The sequence below is a fragment of the Sebastes fasciatus genome, chromosome 17 (genome assembly GCF_043250625.1).
Source record: "Sebastes fasciatus isolate fSebFas1 chromosome 17, fSebFas1.pri, whole genome shotgun sequence".
Taxonomy (NCBI): Eukaryota; Metazoa; Chordata; class Actinopteri; order Perciformes; family Sebastidae; genus Sebastes; species Sebastes fasciatus.
Genome location: NC_133811.1, coordinates 30,294,469 through 30,315,408, shown reverse-complemented (window position 1 = coordinate 30,315,408; position 20,940 = coordinate 30,294,469). Strand labels below are relative to the sequence as shown.

The 20,940-nt window shown below is 39.2% G+C and overlaps 2 protein-coding genes across 3 annotated transcripts; both read left to right on the top strand.

Annotated features, from left to right (window-relative positions):
* The first annotated feature begins 899 nt into the window (after positions 1-899).
* LOC141754404 (major histocompatibility complex class I-related gene protein-like) lies at positions 900-9,413 on the top strand. 2 transcript variants are annotated; one of them, XM_074613457.1, is made up of 7 exons: positions 900-1,071; positions 4,299-4,565; positions 6,169-6,447; positions 7,022-7,324; positions 7,521-7,628; positions 7,987-8,004; positions 8,141-9,413. In XM_074613457.1, exons 1-7 carry the CDS (start codon positions 1,023-1,025, stop codon positions 8,185-8,187), a joined length of 1,071 nt encoding a protein of 356 aa, XP_074469558.1. In that variant the 5' UTR covers positions 900-1,022; the 3' UTR covers positions 8,188-9,413. The 2 variants fall into 2 exon arrangements, with proteins under 2 accessions (XP_074469558.1, XP_074469559.1); XM_074613458.1 differs by having other exon boundaries at positions 906-1,071; positions 7,527-7,628.
* Positions 9,414-14,252: 4,839 nt separating this feature from the next.
* Positions 14,253-20,919, top strand: LOC141754418 (major histocompatibility complex class I-related gene protein-like). The gene is made up of 7 exons (XM_074613475.1): positions 14,253-14,407; positions 16,427-16,696; positions 18,342-18,620; positions 19,195-19,497; positions 19,874-19,975; positions 20,334-20,351; positions 20,488-20,919. Exons 1-7 carry the CDS (start codon positions 14,341-14,343, stop codon positions 20,532-20,534), a joined length of 1,086 nt encoding a protein of 361 aa, XP_074469576.1. The 5' UTR covers positions 14,253-14,340; the 3' UTR covers positions 20,535-20,919.
* The last annotated feature ends 21 nt before the right edge of the window (positions 20,920-20,940 follow it).

Sequence of the window (20,940 nt, the reverse complement as noted above, 5' to 3'; positions counted from 1 at the left end):
CATTCCTCTGGTGTTGAAGAAACAACATCAAACATGATCATCAGTAAAACTTCAATGATGTGAGACTGAAAAGTCATACATAAAGTGTGAACAATTGGCTTTAAATCTACAAGAAACTGCACCTAAAGGAAAATAACCCTTGTATCTGGTGAATATATCAAAAGGAAATGAGTTGTATTTATCTTTTTCTTTAAAAAGTTGCATGTTAAAAGCACATAAAAACACCCAAGTATTGCTCTCTGGATATGAGGGCCATGACCTTGATGTGTTGTATTAAATAGAGTGATGGTAAAACACAGTTTGTATGTGTAGACTGTATGTGTGAGTGTTCTGGTCCATTCATTGTTTCTGTTTTACTTGTCCTCATCTGACCTCTGTTCTCACAGACGGGATTCTACTCCTGAAAGGTTGTAGCCTCACATTAAACTGTTTGTCATATCTCACAGGTGCTTCATTTCATCATTCCAATTTTTCACGACTTTATCAATCAGTTTCTTCCTAATGCCTTCATATCATTGTTTTCTGTTTTAATTAGTGCTTATTAAAAAAAATACCTCTATTCCACCTGCAGTTTTAAGAGATTGAACTAAATTATTTATTGAGTTCTAAAATAATATATGCATATATATATATATATATATATATAATGTTGTTTTTTTCTTCAGATGTCATTAATTACATAATTTTTAATAAAATGTATGAAGCATTTTATGGGTCCAAACACCTGTCCCACAACTGTCATATGAAGTGATATTTCTGACTTTATATACATGATGTGCTGCTGTTTGTCTCCTGTTCTGTAGTTTTTCTGTCAATATATAGTGTCACTTCCCACTGAAAACCTGTGTTGTTCAATCTCACCTAGTAACTCATGATGAGTCATGACGCACAGCCAATGTGGAGTTTTCTAATGGTCAGAATGAAGCTGCTGCGCATGTTGGAAGGAACCAGAAGAAGACGGAGAAGGAGAGGAGTAACATCGTGGTGAATTTCTCTTCTCGGTGTTTCTTTATGTGAACAAAATGAGGAAAGTTATTTTCCTGCTGTGCCTCTGCCACGCTGCATCCGCAGGTAAGATTTACTAACAACGTTTAGTAGTTATAATAACTTTACTGTAAGTCACTTTGAAGAGCTTCATTAACACCACTTTAAGGCAGAAATGAAAACACCATCAGGCTTTTTTTATTAACGAGTTTATTTATAATAATTGAGATTCATTCATTCATAATGTTTCATCAGGTAATAATAATATATTGTAGTCATATATTTAACCTAGATCTTATTTTACACGTTGTTTAACCCCATGTTCTAGATACTTACATTTTATTGTCTTTTTACGTGTTTATTTATTTTATGATTGTATATTATCTGTAGTGGGTGGTGTATTTGTATTGTCTGTTATATTGTGTTTTATGGTATTGTGAAGTATATTTTTGTAGGAGCCATGTATTTCTTTGTGGTATTGTATTTGTGTAATATGCCTCCAGGCTCTAGGGGGTGTAAGAGAGTCGCTTTTTAAGTTGTTAGAGCTCACAGTAATAATGAAACAAGGTGCTTTGGAGCTTTGCATATTGTATGTCTAAACAACATTTACCAATTAGCAGCCAGTAGCAGCTAAAAGTGTTGGACTTTAGTCACCATAGTTTTCTTAAAAAGTATCTTCTTGTCCTCTGGGAATTGGTACTAATGTAAAAAAAATAAGAAAAAGATTTGAAAAATTCCATTTAAAAAACCTGATATAATTTGAACAACTTATATATATATATATATATATATATATATATAATTTTTTTTATTGAAGAAAAATAATATTATTCACAGATATTTACCACAGAGCATTTTCACTTTTCTCCCACCCCCCACTGCCTAGACAAAATAACGTATAATAATATATCTACACAGGGAATGATGGTTCAAAATTAAGATTTAAAATAAATAAATAAATACTTAAAATAATTTAAATAACCAAAAGCAAAAATAAATACAATAAATAAATAAATAAAACAAAAATAAAATATAAATAAATAAATAAAGAATAAAAAAGCCAGCAAACACATAATTAATAAAATAAAACATACATACAGATTAATTAATTTAACATTTTGCATAGGAAAAGATATAAATAAATGATATTTAGAGAATAATTAGACAACACAGAAAAACACACATAATCAATAACAACCTACTGAACATTCATATCATCATCTATTTATTTTCTTCAGTGATATAATATTTCATATAGTATATTATTCTATCTAATAATGCTTTAACGTAGTACCTCCATACTGAGTTGTGTTGGTTGGGTCAGATGACATCACACTGATAGTTCCATTGACTGTACTATATCATGCTGTTTAGTAGAGCTACACTGATAAATCACACCTCCATATTATTTGCTGATATCAGCTTATTGCAGATATATGGTATCGGTGTATATATCGGCTGATAAGTAACAAGAAACTGAAGTGCAGAAATGCCAAACTGAGTTTGAGCTCATTCATAAACAGTGTCTCCATCACATAGTTTGTCCTCCAGAGAGCACCAGTTCATTTGTAAACTGTGAAATGTCCCACTGAGTTCTACTGGTCACAAAACAACAACAACTAAGGAATCTGTATCAAGTTTGTCTGTTTATGTTCTGTGTCTCTATTCAAAATACTGTCGGCCCATATGTTGAATATTGATATCAGTGTCGGCCTCAAAAATCCAGCATCGGTCGGGCGATGCTGTTTAAGGATTTGATGTATTAACAGAATCACATTTATTCTGGGACAGATTTGTTAAACATCTTTCAGTGCAGAATATTTAAAGTTCAGCTTAACACAGAAATATGAGCTAGATGCATTCAGACAGGAGAGGACAGTAGAGGACAGTAGAGGACAGCAGAGGACAGCAGAGGACAGCGGAGGACAGTAGAGGACAGTAGAGGACAGCAGAGGACAGTAGAGGACAGCAGAGGACAGTAGAGGACAGCAGAGGACAGTAGAGGACAGCAGAGGACAGCAGAGGACAGCAGAGGACAGTAGAGGACAGCAGAGGACAGTAGAGGACAGTGGAGGACAGCAGAGGACAGTAGAGGACAGCAGAGGACAGCAGAGGACAGTAGAGGACAGCAAAGGACAGTAGAGGACAGTAGAGGATAGCAGAGGACAGCAGAGGATAGCAGAGGACAGTGGAGGACAGTAGAGGACAGTAGAGGACAGTAGAAGACAGTAGAGGACAGTAGAGGACAGCAGAGGACAGCAGAGGACAGTAGAGGACAGTAGAGGACAGCAGAGGACAGCAGAGGACAGCAGAGGACAGCAGAGGACAGTAGAGGACAGCAGAGGACAGCAGAGGACAGCAGAGGACAGTAGAGGACATCAGAGGACAGCAGAGGACAGCGGAGGACAGTGGAGGACAGCAGAGGACAGTAGAGGACAGCAGAGGACAGTGGAGGACAGTAGAGGACAGCAGAGGACTGTAGAGGACAGCAGAGGACAGTAGAGGACAGCAGAGGACAGCAGAGGACAGTAGAGGACAGCAGAGGACAGCAGAGGACTGTAGAGGACAGTAGAGGACATCAGAGGACAGCAGAGGACAGTAGAGGACAGCAGAGGACAGTGGAGGACAGCAGAGGACAGTAGAGGACAGCAGAGGACAGTAGAGGACAGTAGAGGACAGTAGAGGACAGCAGAGGACAGTAGAGGACATCAGAGGACAGTAGAGGACAGCAGAGGACAGTAGAGGACAGCAGAGGACAGTGGAGGACAGCAGAGGACAGTAGAGGACAGCAGAGGACAGTAGAGGACAGGAGAGGACAGCAGAGGACAGTAGAGGACAGGAGAGGACAGCAGAGTAGAGGACAGTAGAGACAGACTTCAAACTAATGTGATAATGAGGAGTGTGAACTACTAATGATGCATCCTGAAGAATAAATGACTCCACTAACTGGAAACTAAACTGGACTTTCTCTTCACATTGAGATATCCAGCACTAGATACAAATAAATCAATAAATGATGTCTGTTTTTACAAACTGCTTTCTATCAATGAATGTCAGCTACACAACTGTATGACCTAAATATGAGACTCCTTTTATATTTTATTTCAGAATTAAAACAGTTTTCAAGACTAAATCATCAGAAATATTAAAGAGTGTCTGGAACTAAATATATTTATATATTTATTGACTACACAGAGATTATTAGGATGTCTTGTAGTTCTTTTTGATTCTGTGTGCAGAGAAATAACGTTGTTCAGTGATTTATAAAAGTATGATATAAAAACTGAAATCATGACGTTAACTTTCTCTTCCAGTGATTCACTCTATGAAGTATATCCACACTGGATCTACTGGAGTCCCAAACTTCCCAGAGTTTGTGGTTGTTGGGTTGGTTGATGAAGTTCAGATGTATTACTATGACAGTAACACCAGGAGAGCAGAACCCAAACAGGACTGGATGAACAACGTCACAGAAGATTATCCTCAGTTTTGGGAGGGGGAGGCTGAGAAATGTATGGGTCACCAGCAGTTCTTCAAAGTCGGCATTGAAGATGCAAAGCAGCGCTTGAACCAAACTGGAGGTTTGTTCATGTTTCACTTTCTACTGATAAAATGTTGTTTATATTTTCATCCTGTATTTTAGTGAACAGATGTTACCACACACACAGTGTTTCTGTCCATCCCATAATAACCAGCAGAGATGATGAACCCTTTGTCTCCACTAGATTAGATCAGAATCAGTCTACTGAACTGCCCACAGTGAGTTGGTCCATAAGAACTCTGCTGCAGGAACCTGTTTATCACAACAGTTTTACAACCCACAGCTGATAGAGGAACATTACTGCCTGCTGGTTTCTTAAAGTACGGAGCAGGACTGTAAACGGGCCGCAGGCTGCTTCTGCTGGGTCCTCATATGAGAGGAGTAGCAGGAGGTTTTAATAATACTTTTATATTTAATAATATTTTTAATTTAATAATAATTATTGACATTTTACATTAGTAATTCATTGTTGTGACGTAATCAATATTCACAAGAATAATACATTTTATTCTTAAATATATAGTAGAACTACAGATTAGATTAGATTACCTTTACATGACCACAGTGTGTCTATGATACAGTATTTAAGTTTTAATTGATCAAACATGTTCTAGTTCAGGTTTCTCGATATTAGAATTTGCTGCTTTTCTCTGTTTAATATCATTTTATATTAAATCCTGTTCAGTGTTGTTCAGACAAAAGAATCAATTTGAAGATTTCACTTTAGACTCTGAGAACTTGTGACGGGCATCTTCACTATTTTCTGACATTTTAAAATAAGTAAATGTTGAATCTATTAATCTAATAATAATTGATGATGAAAAGAATAATGAGTTTCAGCCCTAACTATACAGTAGAACTCCAGATTAGATTAGATTAACTCTACTGTACTGACCACAGTGTGTTGGTCCATCCCAGCAGGCAGCATCAAGACAACATCTGCAGCTGGAAACAGCTGTTGGTTGTCTTGAATGACTGACTGATGGATGGACCAATCAGGACACACAGACTGCCTCCCAGTCTCCATAATGGTCCTGATGGTCTCTGCCTTATTGTGACCAGTTGTAGTAACACAGTGCTGTCCTGGCTGAGCAGCTGGAGTCTAGTGACTCATCCTGGACTGAAAGTGTCCTTCAGTGGAAGCTTCTAGAGCAGCCTCAGGACAGTCTGGTCTGGAGTTTGTCACAGGAAGAGGATGTTGTTGGACTGATCCACTGGCTGCAGGGTCTCAGTGGGTGTAAGGTTCAGTCCAGGATCAGGTTTAATGTGAGTCTGCTAGTCAGGACTCTGTTCCTGCAGCTCACATGAAGCCACAGCACCTTCAGCAGTGGAGAGAAACTGTTGGTCTCAGTGGAGGCACTGTGTCTCTGTGGTAAAAAGAGGATCTGAACTGTGTTAGGATGTCACTCTGTTTCCCAGCAGTCTCTGCCTCTCTGTCTCTCTCCAAGACGTCCACACTGTCCACATGATGATTGGCTGTAAGTGTCTTTCATGGAGCCAATAACAGCAGGAGGTGTAGATCCTCTGTCTTGGTGTCTGTGGATCAGTGTGTCTCTGTGGTAAAGATGTGATATCAACTGATAATAGATGACTGGGCTGTGATCTCACTCTGGTTTAATGCCGTCTCTGTCTCTCTCTCTCAGATGTCCACATTTACCAGATGATGACTGGCTGTGAATGGGACGATGAGACTGATGAGGTTAAAGGTTATTATCAGTATGGTTATGATGGAGAAGACTTCTTATCATTTGACCTGAAGACAGAGACATACGTCGCTCCAAAACCACAGGCTGTCTTCACCAAACACAAGTTGGATAATGACAAAGCTTTGATAGCACTGAGAAAACACTACATCACCCAGCGTTGTCCTGATTATCTGAAGAAGTTTGTGAACTATGGGAGGAGCGTTCTGCTGAGAACAGGTACAATCACATGACCTGAACAATCTTCATATGTCTCCTCTGTTTCTAAGCAACAGTAACATTACAGTACATGTCACCAACATACAGAGACCCACTGCGTCTCTCTTTACACACATTTCTCTTTCTGTCATTTCCTCTCACCTCTCTCACACTTTGGTATCGACACCAAATAACGTCCCATTGCTCACAGACTACTTGACCAGTAATGAGAATAGTTTGATCCCTGAACAGATACAGGTGTCTGCTAACAATTTATATCAAGTTTATTTTAGAGCTAAACCCGAACATGAAAGACACAATTTAGATAAATGTACAAGGAGTACATTTTCACAAAATTCTGCCTCCCCAGGACGGTTGGGACATCTTGTTCTGGACTAAACAAAGATCATTTAAATTGAATAAATGCAGTCTAAATATTAACACCTTATATTTAAAAAGTCTCTGTCCCTACTGTCCCCCTGTCCCAACCGACCCCGCTCTCCCCTATGTGTTACGAAGGCATTTAAAACACATCAAACAGGAATGCTAATATTAATATGCAGTAAATAATAATACTGTTGTCTTTACTCTCCAGAGCTTCCCTCAGTGTCTCTCCTCCAGAAGACTCCCTCCTCTCCAGTCAGCTGCCACGCTACAGGTTTCTACCCTGACATAGCCGCACTGTTCTGGAGGAAAGATGAAGAGGAGCTTCATGAGGACGTGGACCTCGGAGAGATCCTCCCCAACCACGATGGAACCTTCCAGATGAGTGCTGACCTGAAACTTTCATCAGTCACAGCTGAAGACTGGAGGAGGTACGACTGTGTGTTTCAGCTCTCTGGTGTGAAGGACGACCTCGTCACCAGACTGGACAAAGCAGTGATCAGGACCAACAGAGGTGAGACTGAGATCAGGAGTGATGGAGATGGCAAACACACATTTAGTTCACTGTCACTTTTGTAAATTAGTTTTAGATTTTAGATGCTATAAAGCCTTGTGTAACTGTTTTAATGTGTAGCCACAGTTCAGAGATTCGAGGCGCCTGCTTCATGTGTTCAGGTTGTGACTATTTGTTGTTGTTTTGTGCTCAACAGAGAAAGAGAAGCTCACTGACATGACCGTCCTCATCATCGCTGCAGTGGTTGTTCTTGCTCTCGTCCTCATCGCTGTGATTGGAGTCGTCATTTATAAAAAGAAGAACGGTGAGAAACCCAAACAGAAACATCGTCTCATGTCTTTTCCTCTCTGTTTTGATTTTAGACTTTTAAGTTGATGCTTTTATCCAAACTAATTTCACTTCCCAGCACATCTAAATGTGTTTGAACCAGCAGTCAGTGCTGTAAGGCTCAGAGCCACAGTTTGATGATAATATGACTATAGCATGATGATGTAAGGGAGAGGTGATGGAAGATAAATGATGTCAAACAAAAGGTAGAAGGGATTTATTTATGAGTTTGAGTGAGTAGAAGAGCGGGTCATCACTGGAAACATTAAAGGTGACAAAGTCTGACATCTTCAACTGTGACAACATCAATAATTAGTCTTGTCTTTTTATTTCAGCCAAACGCCCTCCATCTCGTAAGTACAACTTTTTTTTATTCTATTTCCTCTGAGCTGAATCTCTGTAGATTAAAAAGAGTTAGTGTATTTTGTGCTGAAGGACTTCTTCCTGCAGTGTTTGCTGAGGGCTAACAATGTGTTTCTGACCTTACAGCTGTAAACAACGCTGAGGTCTTGGAGGAACTGAATCCAGGATCCTAAATGATGAACACACCAGCCTGCACACAGTGAGTTGCTTCATATGGGACATGAAGCATTCACACCTGTTGTTAAACAAAGCTGCCTTAAACTATGTGCAGAAGGAGCTTCTGTGATTGTTTCTTTATCCGCTGTAAAACTTCTGTGACACGTTGTAGCTGGAAAGAACATCTTTGAGTTTTTCCACAACGAAGGTGAAACTGTTTAATATGACGTGAAGTGAGATTATTAAGAGAAAGACGGAGATGCTTTCAGAAAGCTTCACATCAGCAGCTCAGATAAACTGTCTGTAGATTAAAAACTCAAATATTAACCTTTAGAAAAACAGAGACACCAAATTATTAAAATGGTGTCGAACCAAATTAAAATAAACGATTTATACTAACAACATGTTAACACTTCAATGACTGAATCATGGATATCTGAGGTCTACATGAGGCTGTAAATATGTGCTTTTGTTGAACTGAACTCTCCAAACATTAATGGTCAATAGTTTGTTTTCTATTTTATGTATTTTTATTTTCTTTGTCTCTTTAGGTTTATGCACAAGTCTTCACTGGAACAATCAGTGTAATGGTTGTCTATCCTGCTGGTGATAAACTGAACTCCACCTCTCTCCCAGTGAGCACTGGGATTGACTCCAGTCCCCCGCGACTCTCAGCAGGATGAGCCGGATAGGAGATGGATGGATGGAGTTCTGCATCACTGTGGTGAATGATCTTGATTTGGACGTCATTCATTGGACACATATTTCCATCTGGTCACTGCTACATCAACCTACCTCAAAGTCGTGAATGAACCGCCGGTAGCAGCCTGTAGAACCACCTGTAGAACCGCCTCACCTCTTTTTTGGTCTTGGGCCTCGGCAGGCTGCAATCGCTGCTGTCTTATCTACCTGAGGACACACCTGCCCGCCGCCCAGGTGGTACCCCAGATACCGTACCTCCCTCATACAACTGCACACTTCTTCAGGTTGGCGGTGAGCTCCCAGCTGTTGCTGTGGATGATGACGTCATCCAAGTAGGCGGCAGCCCACGTTGTGAAGTGTTTCTTTGAATTCATGGCTCCTATTTATGAGTCAGTTTAACGTTGAGATGTTCTATCATTACAATCAGTGAGTGTGGTGGATTATTGAGGCCATTACTGTATAGAGAGCAACATCAACCATTTTTACTACAACTTGTACATATTATGTTTTTTTTCATGAATAAAGTGTTTCTGAAAAACAGTTCAGATTTATCTGTTTATTTATTGTTTGGTGGAGGTTGATTCAGTTCAGTTTCACAACATAAAAGGATTTTTACCTCAATTCAGTTTTGTTAAAGGTGTTTTTAGGTTTCAGGGAGCAGTGAGGCTGTTCATTAATACTAAAGACATTCTAGATGGATTTTACTTATTTATTTATTTTTATTATTAATAATAATAATAATAATAATAATAATAATAATAATAATTATAATAATAGTAATAATAATAATAATAATAATAATTGTTTATTTTTATTATTATTTATTTTTATTTTATTTTGCCGATCTATTGCTCCACACTCCAGTCCAGCAGGTGGAGGTAATGCAGCTGGTTTGCCAACCTAATTATGCCCGGAGCATTAGAAAAGCAACACTCTCAGTGTGTCACAGTGAAAAGGGTCCGTGCTGTCACTCAAACAGCCGGTAAGAACTCTACCGGAGGTCTGTACTACGAATCAGGGTTTGTGGTTATCGAGGTAACTTCAGGGTTTTCCGTCCTACAAAGCTGGATCACTTCTTACCGGGGTAGATCTCCATGGTAACTGATGCTGAACGGCTGACCTGCTCCGGAGCAGGTTATGTTCCAGATCAGAGATCAACTCCTATAAAAGCACCTCCTGCTGACCAATCAGAGCTCAGTGCGGTGATTGTGTTATAATATTACACACACATGAAGACATTTAAGTCATAATCCAGACTAAATTCAACACAGTTTAAACTGACAGATACAGGAAGGGCAGCTGACTTTATGTTGGGGGTGTTTACCGCTTTGAATTATATTTTTATATTTATTTGTTTTACTTGCTCTTGAGTCCGTTTCACACCGCCTGAGAGGGACGCAGGTGAAAGGAGGTTTAAATACTTATAGACGTTTGTTTGTTGGAGGTTGATTCAGTTCAGTTTCACAACATATAATGATTTTATTTTTTATTTTTCATTGATACTAAATACATTCTAGGTGGATTATATTTATTTATTTATTAGTATTATTATAAGATTATTATTATTATTATAAATTATTATAAATTAATATAAATTATTATTAGTATTATTAATTTGATGAATACATGTGATCAGAGTGATGGATCTCCATGATGTTTTGACACCAACAGAAAGTCAGGTGACATCATCAGGTGGTTTCTCATGAGGAGTTCAAAGGCAGATACATAAACCGTCCACAGGGGGCGCTGTCTCACTGCTGACTTCTCTGTAAAGATAAACTCAGTGATAAACTCAGGTATTGATCAGCAGTGATAAACTCAGGTATTGTCACAAACAATATAAATACAACATTGTCTGGATAAAAGATGTGACACATATTGATTTGTCTGTGTAATAATTATAATAATAATAATACTGTAATAATCCAGATTAATACTGACTCAGATGAAGAAGTGAGAACAAAAGATCAGTTTTCTTATTAAACCTAAATCCTGTAACCTTTTATAAAGTGCTTCAACAACAATAAGTGAGCGTTGAAACAGTTCCAAAGCGAGAGCGAAATGAAAAACAGCATCAGGTGTTCAAACATCAACAGAGGTGTTACATTTCTCTTGTTCAAGCAGTTTTCAGCGTCCACAGCTCTGAATCAGTTCAGGAGCATTCAGCCTGTCGGACAGAGCTGAACTGATCTGATGTTTGACTCTAAGAAGCTCTCTGACTCTCTTTCTGCTTTGCTTTCATTCATTTGTTTCTTGTTTTCATTTCAAAGTCAAAATCTGAGGTCAAATATTGTTTCATGGAAACTATCTGGTGTTTTATTATATTGTCTGTGCTGATAGTATAGGCCTGATGTGAGCCAAGACCAGTGTGTAGGCCTGTACTGAAGACACATCAATAAAAACACCTTATTGGATATGGACTTGGAAAAGGATATAAGATGTTCCCCTCCATTTCATTTAATAACCACATGGTTTGATTGCACACAGATGTGTTTAAAAGAGCAGATAATAAGAGTCCACACTGAGAAACTGTACTGCTGCATGTTACGGCTGGATGTGTTTCCTGTGCTGTTGTCCCTTTTCCCTCTCCAGTAGCTCTGCCCAGGTGTGCTGCGCTCCTCAACGAGGTGCCCAGGTGTGCTGCGCTCCTCAACGAGGTGCCCAGGTGTGCTGCGCTCCTCAACGAGGTGCCCAGGTGTGTAAAATGAGATAATTCATTTATGATATTATTATTTAAATGGAATTGTTTCATATAATATTACTTAACACCATATTAAAATTATTTATTTGTTAACAAAATATTGATATGATTTCTTCATCTAAATGCGCCTGTCCCACACTTCTTACCGCGACACTGAACAAACACCATAGTAAAAATTTTACTGAAAGCCAAACAAATCTGGTTTCCATGGAAACAGAAGTCAGCAGGTGAGCACATTGATGACAGGTTAGGTCGCCCACATAGGTGACCCTCAAGATCAAGAAAAACAGGGTGAAGATCACCTTTTCTTCTCTAGTATTTATTGTGTGACCTCACCATACAGCTTAGTAATTGTGTATTTTGATCTACATTTAATAAAATAACTTAATATTACTGTTGAATTCATGTATATGAGCTGTTAAGAGTCAAAGCTAACTGTCATTTATCTGCAATATTAGCAAAAATGTAATTTCTGCAACATGTCCTTCAGACATTAGAACTGCAATATCTGTCATAAAAAACAACATATTTTATATTTTTTTGTATGAAGACTGACATTTATGGTTACTGTCTACATTGTCAGGGTGTAGAGAAAATCATGAAATATTTTGTTTTAAAAATATTTTTCTATTAATATTTACAATGATGCACAAAGCTTGATGAAAATGTATTTAAATGTCTTGAAAATATAAAAAAATTAAATGTATAAAATGAAGGTTATTGTAATGTTGCTCAGAACAAGTGATGAAAACCATAAAAAATAAACATGTTACAGATTAAAATATGAACCACTATATGTAATGTTGTGTACCTGTTTATATGTATGACATACTCTGATGGTTGATGTAACCCACCTGGAGAATAAGTGTACACTGGACTAGTATAACCTAGATTCGTAGAGAGGAGTAATGAACAGGAATCGGACACCACAATGAGTAAGCAGAACACAGAATTAAGTTTAAAGGGAAATTATTGTATTGACACATAATAAATTCACAATTACTGCTGGCATTCAGTTTTGTTCAGTTTGAAATGTCTATTGAACTGGGTGCACCCTAACAAAATAAAAGTAATCCCCAAAAAATAGAATGTTCAGATCCAATTGTCTTTTGAGGTCCTTCCCCACAGTCCTACCACACTGACAGCAAGGCGCTCCTCAATCCAGGTGCTCAGCACGGGTAGCTCGCCATCCCCCTCGTCAGGGAGAGATTCCAATCCAAATCCGGAGTTCAAGGGTATCAGGAAAACCTAGCCTGTGTAAAATAACACGGTTTATATAGCAATATATGCAAATCTATCCAAGCTCTTAACTGTACAGTTTAATTTAATCAATATCAACATATAATACAACTTTTCAATGCTTAACCCATGAATGTAGGATAACTGTTGCATCATAATATTAACATATGAAATATGTCAACCTCACTCTTATTATAAACCACTCAATAGTAAAGTGTAAACACTATTAAATGACTATTTAATAATTGTGAACCCATTTGAGTTGTAGATTATTATGCAAACAACCTACAGTTTAAACATTAAATACTCACTATATGTGAATATTGTGAGTAAGGCAATGTGAATACTTTCCCTGTCACAACACTGACACCTTGCGTTGATGCACACAAGCAGCACAGGGATGAACAGAATCAAGCTAATCTCATAACCCATGAAATTCAGCTAAATAATCCCTCTCTGTCCACACAATGTAAATAACACACACATATTACACATACTTATTTCTTTCTGCCTCTATCACCAAAGAAATACAAAATATAATTTTAGAATACAACTCAGTGGCAAAAACATGCTGCTATGCATAGACACAGATGTTGTTGTTGATGCTCACAGAGCATTTGACTCGTGTTGCCATGTGCGGCGGCTGCTTTACTGTTTGGAACTCACCGAGAAAAGAAAAGAATCAAACGATGCTCTCAGATGTTCTCAGGTCGCTTCAATAGGTGACGGAGCTCTTACTGGCTCATATATAGTTTTACTTCTCTCTGTTCAGTAGTATATCAAGTATAAGTATATCACTCTGTAAATCCAGCTTCTCCGCTGCGCTCATCAGTCTCCGTCTTTTCCACACTCCACTGCGTCTCTCACCTGAGTGAGGAGGCGGGACTTGGAATGTTTTACACCAATAGCAGACAGTTATTTCACTTTGAACCAATAAGCTTATTTGTTGTCAAGTTTTTGACCGGTAGAACACATCCTGATGCAAAGTTAGAACTCTGAGCAAAAACGGAAATAAAATAAACAATAATAAATTAATTTCAGAATAAAAAAAAGAATGTGGTTATTTATTAAATAAAAGGAATTCTCAGTGAGGGAAATGTCTCTAAATGTTTTAGTAGCAACTGGTGATTATTCTTCTTCTTCTTCTTTAATGTGGGAGAGTGAAAAGTGAGCTTGCTGCAGAAACAGCCTCATCCATTTGTGCACATTTCATTCCATGAAGCTCCAAAAGGCGATAGAAGAGCTGAGCAGCAGAAGGTCAAATCCTCCTTTCATATGAGAACACAGGTGAGCGCGCAGAATAAAGCCCCGCGTGTCTCCCCATCCTCCTCCACAGGCTGAAAGAACATCATTCTACTTTCACTTTGACAACCTCAGATGCTCAGCTTAAATCCCCATTGGCTCAGATGGAGGTTGATGTCAGCGCCCCTTCTCGTCTCCTCATTTCAGCCCTGCTGCTCGAGCTGGAAGGACGGTATCAGAGTGTCTCCAGAATCAGAAAAAGTCGTCCTCCTATCAAAGCTTCAAGATGCGACAGGTCCCAATGGAGCCGTTGATTGTGACTCTCCTGACAATAAGCCTACATGGCGCGGCAGCAGATCAGTTCAGACTGCTTATTGAAGTAGAACCAACGAGTCAGTTGATGGTTGTTTTCCTGCTGAAACCAAACAACTTCCTGCTTTGTTGCTACAATATTTAATATGGTTCACTAATGTGTGTGAACTAAACACTTCATACATTATTATTATTCACTCCCAACACCAAATAGAAACTGTCATCTGGAACCAAATAATACAGATTTCATGATTGAAAAAGAGCAAGAAGGAAATACTATGATATATTACCCTCTCTTAGTAAATAAATGATATTTAGAGAATATTTAGACAACACAGAAAAACACACATAATCAATAAAAACCTACTGAACATTCATATCATCATCTATTTATTTTCTTCAGTGATATAATATTTCATATAGTATATTATTCTATCTAATAATGCTTTAACGTAGTACCTCCATACTGAGTTGTGTTGGTTGGGTCAGATGACATCACACTGATAGTTCCATTGACTGTACTATATCATGCTGTTTAGTAGAGCTACACTGATAAATCACACCTCCATATTATTTGCTGATATCAGCTTATTGCAGATATATGGTATCGGTGTATATATCGGCTGATAAGTAACAAGAAACTGAAGTGCAGAAATGCCAAACTGAGTTTGAGCTCATTCATAAACAGTGTCTCCATCACATAGTTTGTCCTCCAGAGAGCACCAGTTCATTTGTAAACTGTGAAATGTCCCACTGAGTTCTACTGGTCACAAAACAACAACAACTAAGGAATCTGTATCAAGTTTGTCTGTTTATGTTCTGTGTCTCTATTCAAAATACTGTCGGCCCATATGTTGAATATTGATATCAGTGTCGGCCTCAAAAATCCAGCATCGGTCGGGCGATGCTGTTTAAGGATTTGATGTATTAACAGAATCACATTTATTCTTGGACAGATTTGTTAAACATCTTTCAGTGCAGAATATTTAAAGTTCAGCTTAACACAGAAATATGAGCTAGATGCATTCAGACAGTAGAGGACAGTAGAGGACAGTAGAGGACAGCAGAGGACAGTAGAGGACAGCAGAGGACAGTAGAGGACAGCAGAGGACAGTAGAGGACAGCAGAGGACAGCAGAGGACAGGAGAGGACAGTAGAGGACAGCAGAGGACAGTAGAGGACAGGAGAGGACAGTAGAGGAAAACAGAGGACAGTAGAGGACAGTAGAGGACAGCAGAGGAGAGTAGAGGACAGTAGAGGACAGCAGAGGACAGCGGAGGACAGCGGAGGACAGTAGAGGACAGTAGAGGACAGCAGAGGACAGCAGAGGACAGCAGAGGACAGCAGAGGACAGCAGAGGACAGTAGAGGACAGGAGAGGACAGTAGAGGAAAACAGAGGACAGTAGAGGACAGTAGAGGACAGCAGAGGAGAGTAGAGGACAGTAGAGGACAGCAGAGGACAGTGGAGGACAGTAGAGGACAGTAGAGGACAGCAGAGGACAGCAGAGGACATCAGAGGACAGCAGAGGACAGCAGAGGACAGTAGAGGACAGCAGAGGGCAGCAGAGGGCAGTAGAGGACAGTAGAGTAGAGGACAGTAGAGTAGAGGACAGTAGAGACAGACTTCAAACTAATGTGATAATGAGGAGTGTGAACTACTAATGATGCATCCTGAAGAATAAATGACTCCACTAACTGGAAACTAAACTGGACTTTGTCTTCACATTGAGATATCCAGCACTAGATACAAATAAATCAATAAATGATGTCTGTTTTTACAAACTGCTTTCTATCAATGAATGTCAGCTACACAACTGTATGACCTAAATATGAGACTCGTTTATATTTTATTTCAGAATTAAAACAGTTTTCAAGACTAAATCATCAGAAATATTAAAGAGTGTCTGGAACTAAATATATTTATACATTTATTGACTACACAGAGATTATTAGGATGTCTTGTAGTTCTTTTTGATTCTGTGTTCAGAGAAATAACGTTGTTCAGTGATTTATAAAAGTATGATATAAAAACTGAAATCATGACGTTAACTTTCTCTTCCAGTGACTCACTCTATGAAGTATTTCGACACTGGATCTACTGGAGTCCCAAACTTCCCAGAGTTTGTGGTTGTTGGGTTGGTTGATGAAGTTCAGATGTATCACTATGACAGTAACACCAGGAGAGCAGAACCCAAACAGGACTGGATGAACAACGTCACAGAAGATTATCCTCAGTTTTGGGAGGGGGAGGCTGAGAAATGTATGGGTCACCAGCAGTTCTTCAAAGTCGGCATTGAAGTTGCAAAGCAGCGCTTCAACCAAACTGGAGGTTTGTTCATGTTTCACTTTCTACTGATAAAATGTTGTTTATATTTTCATCCTGTATTTTAGTGAACAGATGTTACCACACACACAGTGTTTCTGTCCATCCCATAATAACCAGCAGAGATGATGAACCCTTTGTCTCCACTAGATTAGATCAGAATCAGTCTACTGAACTGCCCACAGTGAGTTGGTCCATAAGAACTCTGCTGCAGGAACCTGTTTATCACAACAGTTTTACAACCCACAGCTGATAGAGGAACATTACTGCCTGCTGGTTTCTTAAAGTACGGAGCAGGACTGTAAACGGGCCGCAGGCTGCTTCTGCTGGGTCCTCATATGAGAGGAGTAGCAGGAGGTTTTAATAATACTTTTATCAGTTAATAATATTTTAATTTAATTATAATTATTGACATTTTACATTAGTAATTCATTGTTGTGACATAATCAATATTCACAAGAATAACAACTTTTATTCTTAAATATATAGTAGAACTACAGATTAGATTAGATTACCTTTACATGACCACAGTGTGTCTATGATACAGTATTTCATTTTTAATTGATCAAACATGTTCTAGTTCAGGTTTCTCGATATTAGAATTTGCTGCTTTTCTCTGTTTAATATCATTTAATATTAAATCCTGTTCAGTGTTGTTCAGACAAAAGAATCAATTTGAAGATTTCACTTTAGACTCTGAGAACTTGTGACGGGCATCTTCACCATTTTCAAACATTTTAAAATAAGTAAATGTTTAATCTATTAATCCAATAATAATTGATGATGAAAAGAATAATGAGTTTCAGCCCTAACTATACAGTAGAACTCCAGATTAGATTAGATTAACTCTACTGTACTGACCACAGTGTGTTGGTCCATCCCAGCAGGCAGCATCAAGACAACATCTGCAGCTGGAAACAGCTGTTGGTTGTCTTGAATGACTGACTGATGGATGGACCAATCAGGACACACAGACTGCCTCCCAGTCTCCATAATGGTCCTGATGGTCTCTGCCTTATTGTGACCAGTTGTAGTAACACAGTGCTGTCCTGGCTGAGCAGCTGGAGTCTAGTGACTCATCCTGGACTGAAAGTGTCCTTCAGTGGAAGCTTCTAGAGCAGCCTCAGGACAGTCTGGTCTGGAGTTTGTCACAGGAAGAGGATGTTGTTGGACTGATCCACTGGCTGCAGGGTCTCAGTGGGTGTTCAGTCCAGGATCAGGTTTAATGTGAGTCTGCTAGTCAGGACTCTGTTCCTGCAGCTCACATGAAGCCACAGCACCTTCAGCAGTGGAGAGAAACTGTTGGTCTCAGTGGAGGCACTGTGTCTCTGTGGTAAAAAGAGGATCTGAACTGTGTTAGGATGTCACTCTGTTTCCCAGCAGTCTCTGCCTCTCTGTCTCTCTCCAAGACGTCCACACTGTCCACATGATGATTGGCTGTAAGTGTCTTTCATGGAGCCAATAACAGCAGGAGGTGTAGATCCTCTGTCTTGGTGTCTGTGGATCAGTGTGTCTCTGTGGTAAAGATGTGATATCAACTGATAATAGATGACTGGGCTGTGATCTCACTCTGGTTTAATGCCGTCTCTCTCTCTCTCTCTCTCTCTCTCTCTCTCTCTCTCTCTCTCTCTCTCTCTCTCCTCTCTCTCAGATGTCCACATTTACCAGTTGATGTACGGCTGTGAATGGGACGATGAGACTGAGGAGGTTAAAGGTTATGATCAGTGGGGTTATGATGGAGAAGACTTCTTATCATTTGACCTGAAGACAGAGACATGGGTCGCTCCAAAACCACAGGCTGTCTTCACCAAACACAAGTTGGATAATGACAAAGCTTTGATAGCACTGAGAAAACACTACATCACCCAGCGTTGTCCTGATTATCTGAAGAATTTTGTCAACTATGGGAGGAGCGTTCTGCTGAGAACAGGTAGAATCACATGACCTGAACAATCTTCATATGTCTCCTCTGTTTCTAAGCAACAGTAACATTACAGTACATGTCACCAACATACAGAGACCCACTGCGTCTCTCTTTACACACATTTCTCTTTCTTTCATTTCCTCTCACCTCTCTCACACTTTGGTATCGACACCAAATAACGTCCCATTGCTCACAGACTACTTGACCAGTAATGAGAATAGTTTGATCCCTGAACAGATACAGGTGTCTGCTAACAATTTATATCAAGTTTGTTTTAGAGCTAAACCCGAATGTGAAAGACACAATTTAGATAAATGTACAAGGAGTGCATTTTCACAAAATTCTTCCTCCCCGGGACGGTTGGGACATCTTGTTCTGGACTAAACAAATATCATTTAAATTGAATAAATGCAGTCTAAATATTAACACCTTATATTTAAAAAGTCTCTGTCCCTACTGTCCCCCTGTCCCAACCGACCCCGCTCTCCCCTATGTGTTACGAAGGCATTTAAAACACATCAAACAGGAATGCTAATATTAATATGCAGTAAATAATAATCCTGTTGTCTTTACTCTCCAGAGCTTCCCTCAGTGTCTCTCCTCCAGAAGACTCCCTCCTCTCCAGTCAGCTGCCACGCTACAGGTTTCTACCCTGACATAGCCGCACTGTTCTGGAGGAAAGATGGAGAGGAGCTTCATGAGGACGTGGACCTCGGAGAGATCCTCCCCAACCACGATGGAACCTTCCAGATGAGTGCTGACCTGAAACTTTCATCAGTCCCACCTGAAGACTGGAGGAGGTACGACTGTGTGTTTCAGCTCTCTGGTGTGAAGGACGACCTCGTCACCAAACTGGACAAAGCAGTGATCATGACCAACAGAGGTGAGACTGAGATCAGGAGTGATGGAGATGGCAAACACACATTTAGTTCACTGTCACTGTCCTGCAGTTCATGTAGTTTTATGTGGATGGGAAGTTGTGTTGTTGTCACTTTCTATCATCTAGTTTTTATATATAATTTGAAGGTTTAGATCAGTATTAAACCAATGCACGTGCTCCTCTGGACCCGGAGTTATTACCACCATTTCTGTTGTGCTGCCTGTCCTCTGTTTACTTAGCTTTGATTAATATAGAAACATATCAATAATCAAACAGACAAAACACAATTTCATTGTCTTATGGATGTTCTTCTCTTCTATCCTGCTTCATGTGTTCAGGTTGTGACTATTTGTTGTTGTTTTGTGCTCAACAGAGAAAGAGAAGCTCACTGACATGACCGTCCCCATCATCGCTGCAGTGGTTGTTCTTGCTCTCGTCCTCATCGCTGTGATTGGAGTCGTCATTTATAAAAAGAAGAACGGTGAGAAACCCAAACAGAAACATCGTCTCATGTCTTTTCCTCTCTGTTTTGATTTTAGACTTTTAAGTTGATGCTTTTATCCAAACTAATTTCACTTCCCAGCACATCTAAATGTGTTTGAACCAGCAGTCAGTGCTGTAAGGCTCAGAGCCACAGTTTAATGATAATATGACTATAGCATGATGATGTAAGGGAGAGGTGATGGAAAATAAATGATGTCAAACAAAAGGTAGAAGGGATTTATTTATGAGTTTGAGTGAGTAGAAGAGCGGGTCATCACTGGAAACATTAAAGGAGACAAAGTCTGACATCTTCAACTGTGACAACATCAATAATTAGTCTTGTCTTTTTATTTCAGCCAAACGCCCTCCATCTCGTAAGTACAACTTGTTTTTATTCTATTTCCTCTGAGCTGAATCTCTGTAGATTAAAAAGAGTTAGTGTATTTTGTGCTGAAGGACTTCTTCCTGCAGTGTTTGCTGAGGGCTAACAATGTGTTTCTGACCTTACAGCTGTAAACAACGCTGAGGTCTTGGAGGAACTGAATCCAGGATCCTAAATGATGAACACACCAGCCTGCACACAGTGAGTTGCTTCATATGGGACATGAAGCATTCACACCTGTTGTTAAACAAAGCTGCCTTAAACTCTGTGCAGAAGGAGCTTCTGTGATTGTTTCTTTATCCGCTGTAAAACTTCTGTGACACGTTGGAGCTGGAAAGAACATCTTTGAGTTTTTCCACAACGAAGGTGAAACTGTTTAATATGACGTGAAGTGAGATTATTAAGAGAAAGACGGAGATGCTTTCAGAAAGCTTCACATCAGCAGCTCAGATAAACTGTCTGTAGATTAAAAACTCAAATATTAACCTTTAGAAAAACAGAGACACCAATTTATTAAAATGGTGTCGAACCAAATTAAAATAAATGATTTATACTAACAACATGTTAACCCTTCAATGACT

Bases quoted from the DNA above. Each gene is read 5' to 3' on its own strand.
- LOC141754418 (XM_074613475.1), top strand. From the start codon at position 14,341: ATGCGACAGGTCCCAATGGAGCCGTTGATTGTGACTCTCCTGACAATA. The intron at 14,408-16,426 runs CAGATCAGTTCA...AACTTTCTCTTC, and splicing joins AAGCCTACATGGCGCGGCAG to CAGTGACTCACTCTATGAAG. The intron at 16,697-18,341 runs GTTTGTTCATGT...CCTCTCTCTCAG, and splicing joins GCGCTTCAACCAAACTGGAG to ATGTCCACATTTACCAGTTG.
- LOC141754404 (XM_074613457.1), top strand. From the start codon at position 1,023: ATGAGGAAAGTTATTTTCCTGCTGTGCCTCTGCCACGCTGCATCCGCA. The intron at 4,566-6,168 runs GTTTGTTCATGT...TCTCTCTCTCAG, and splicing joins GCGCTTGAACCAAACTGGAG to ATGTCCACATTTACCAGATG. The intron at 6,448-7,021 runs GTACAATCACAT...TTTACTCTCCAG, and splicing joins GAGCGTTCTGCTGAGAACAG to AGCTTCCCTCAGTGTCTCTC.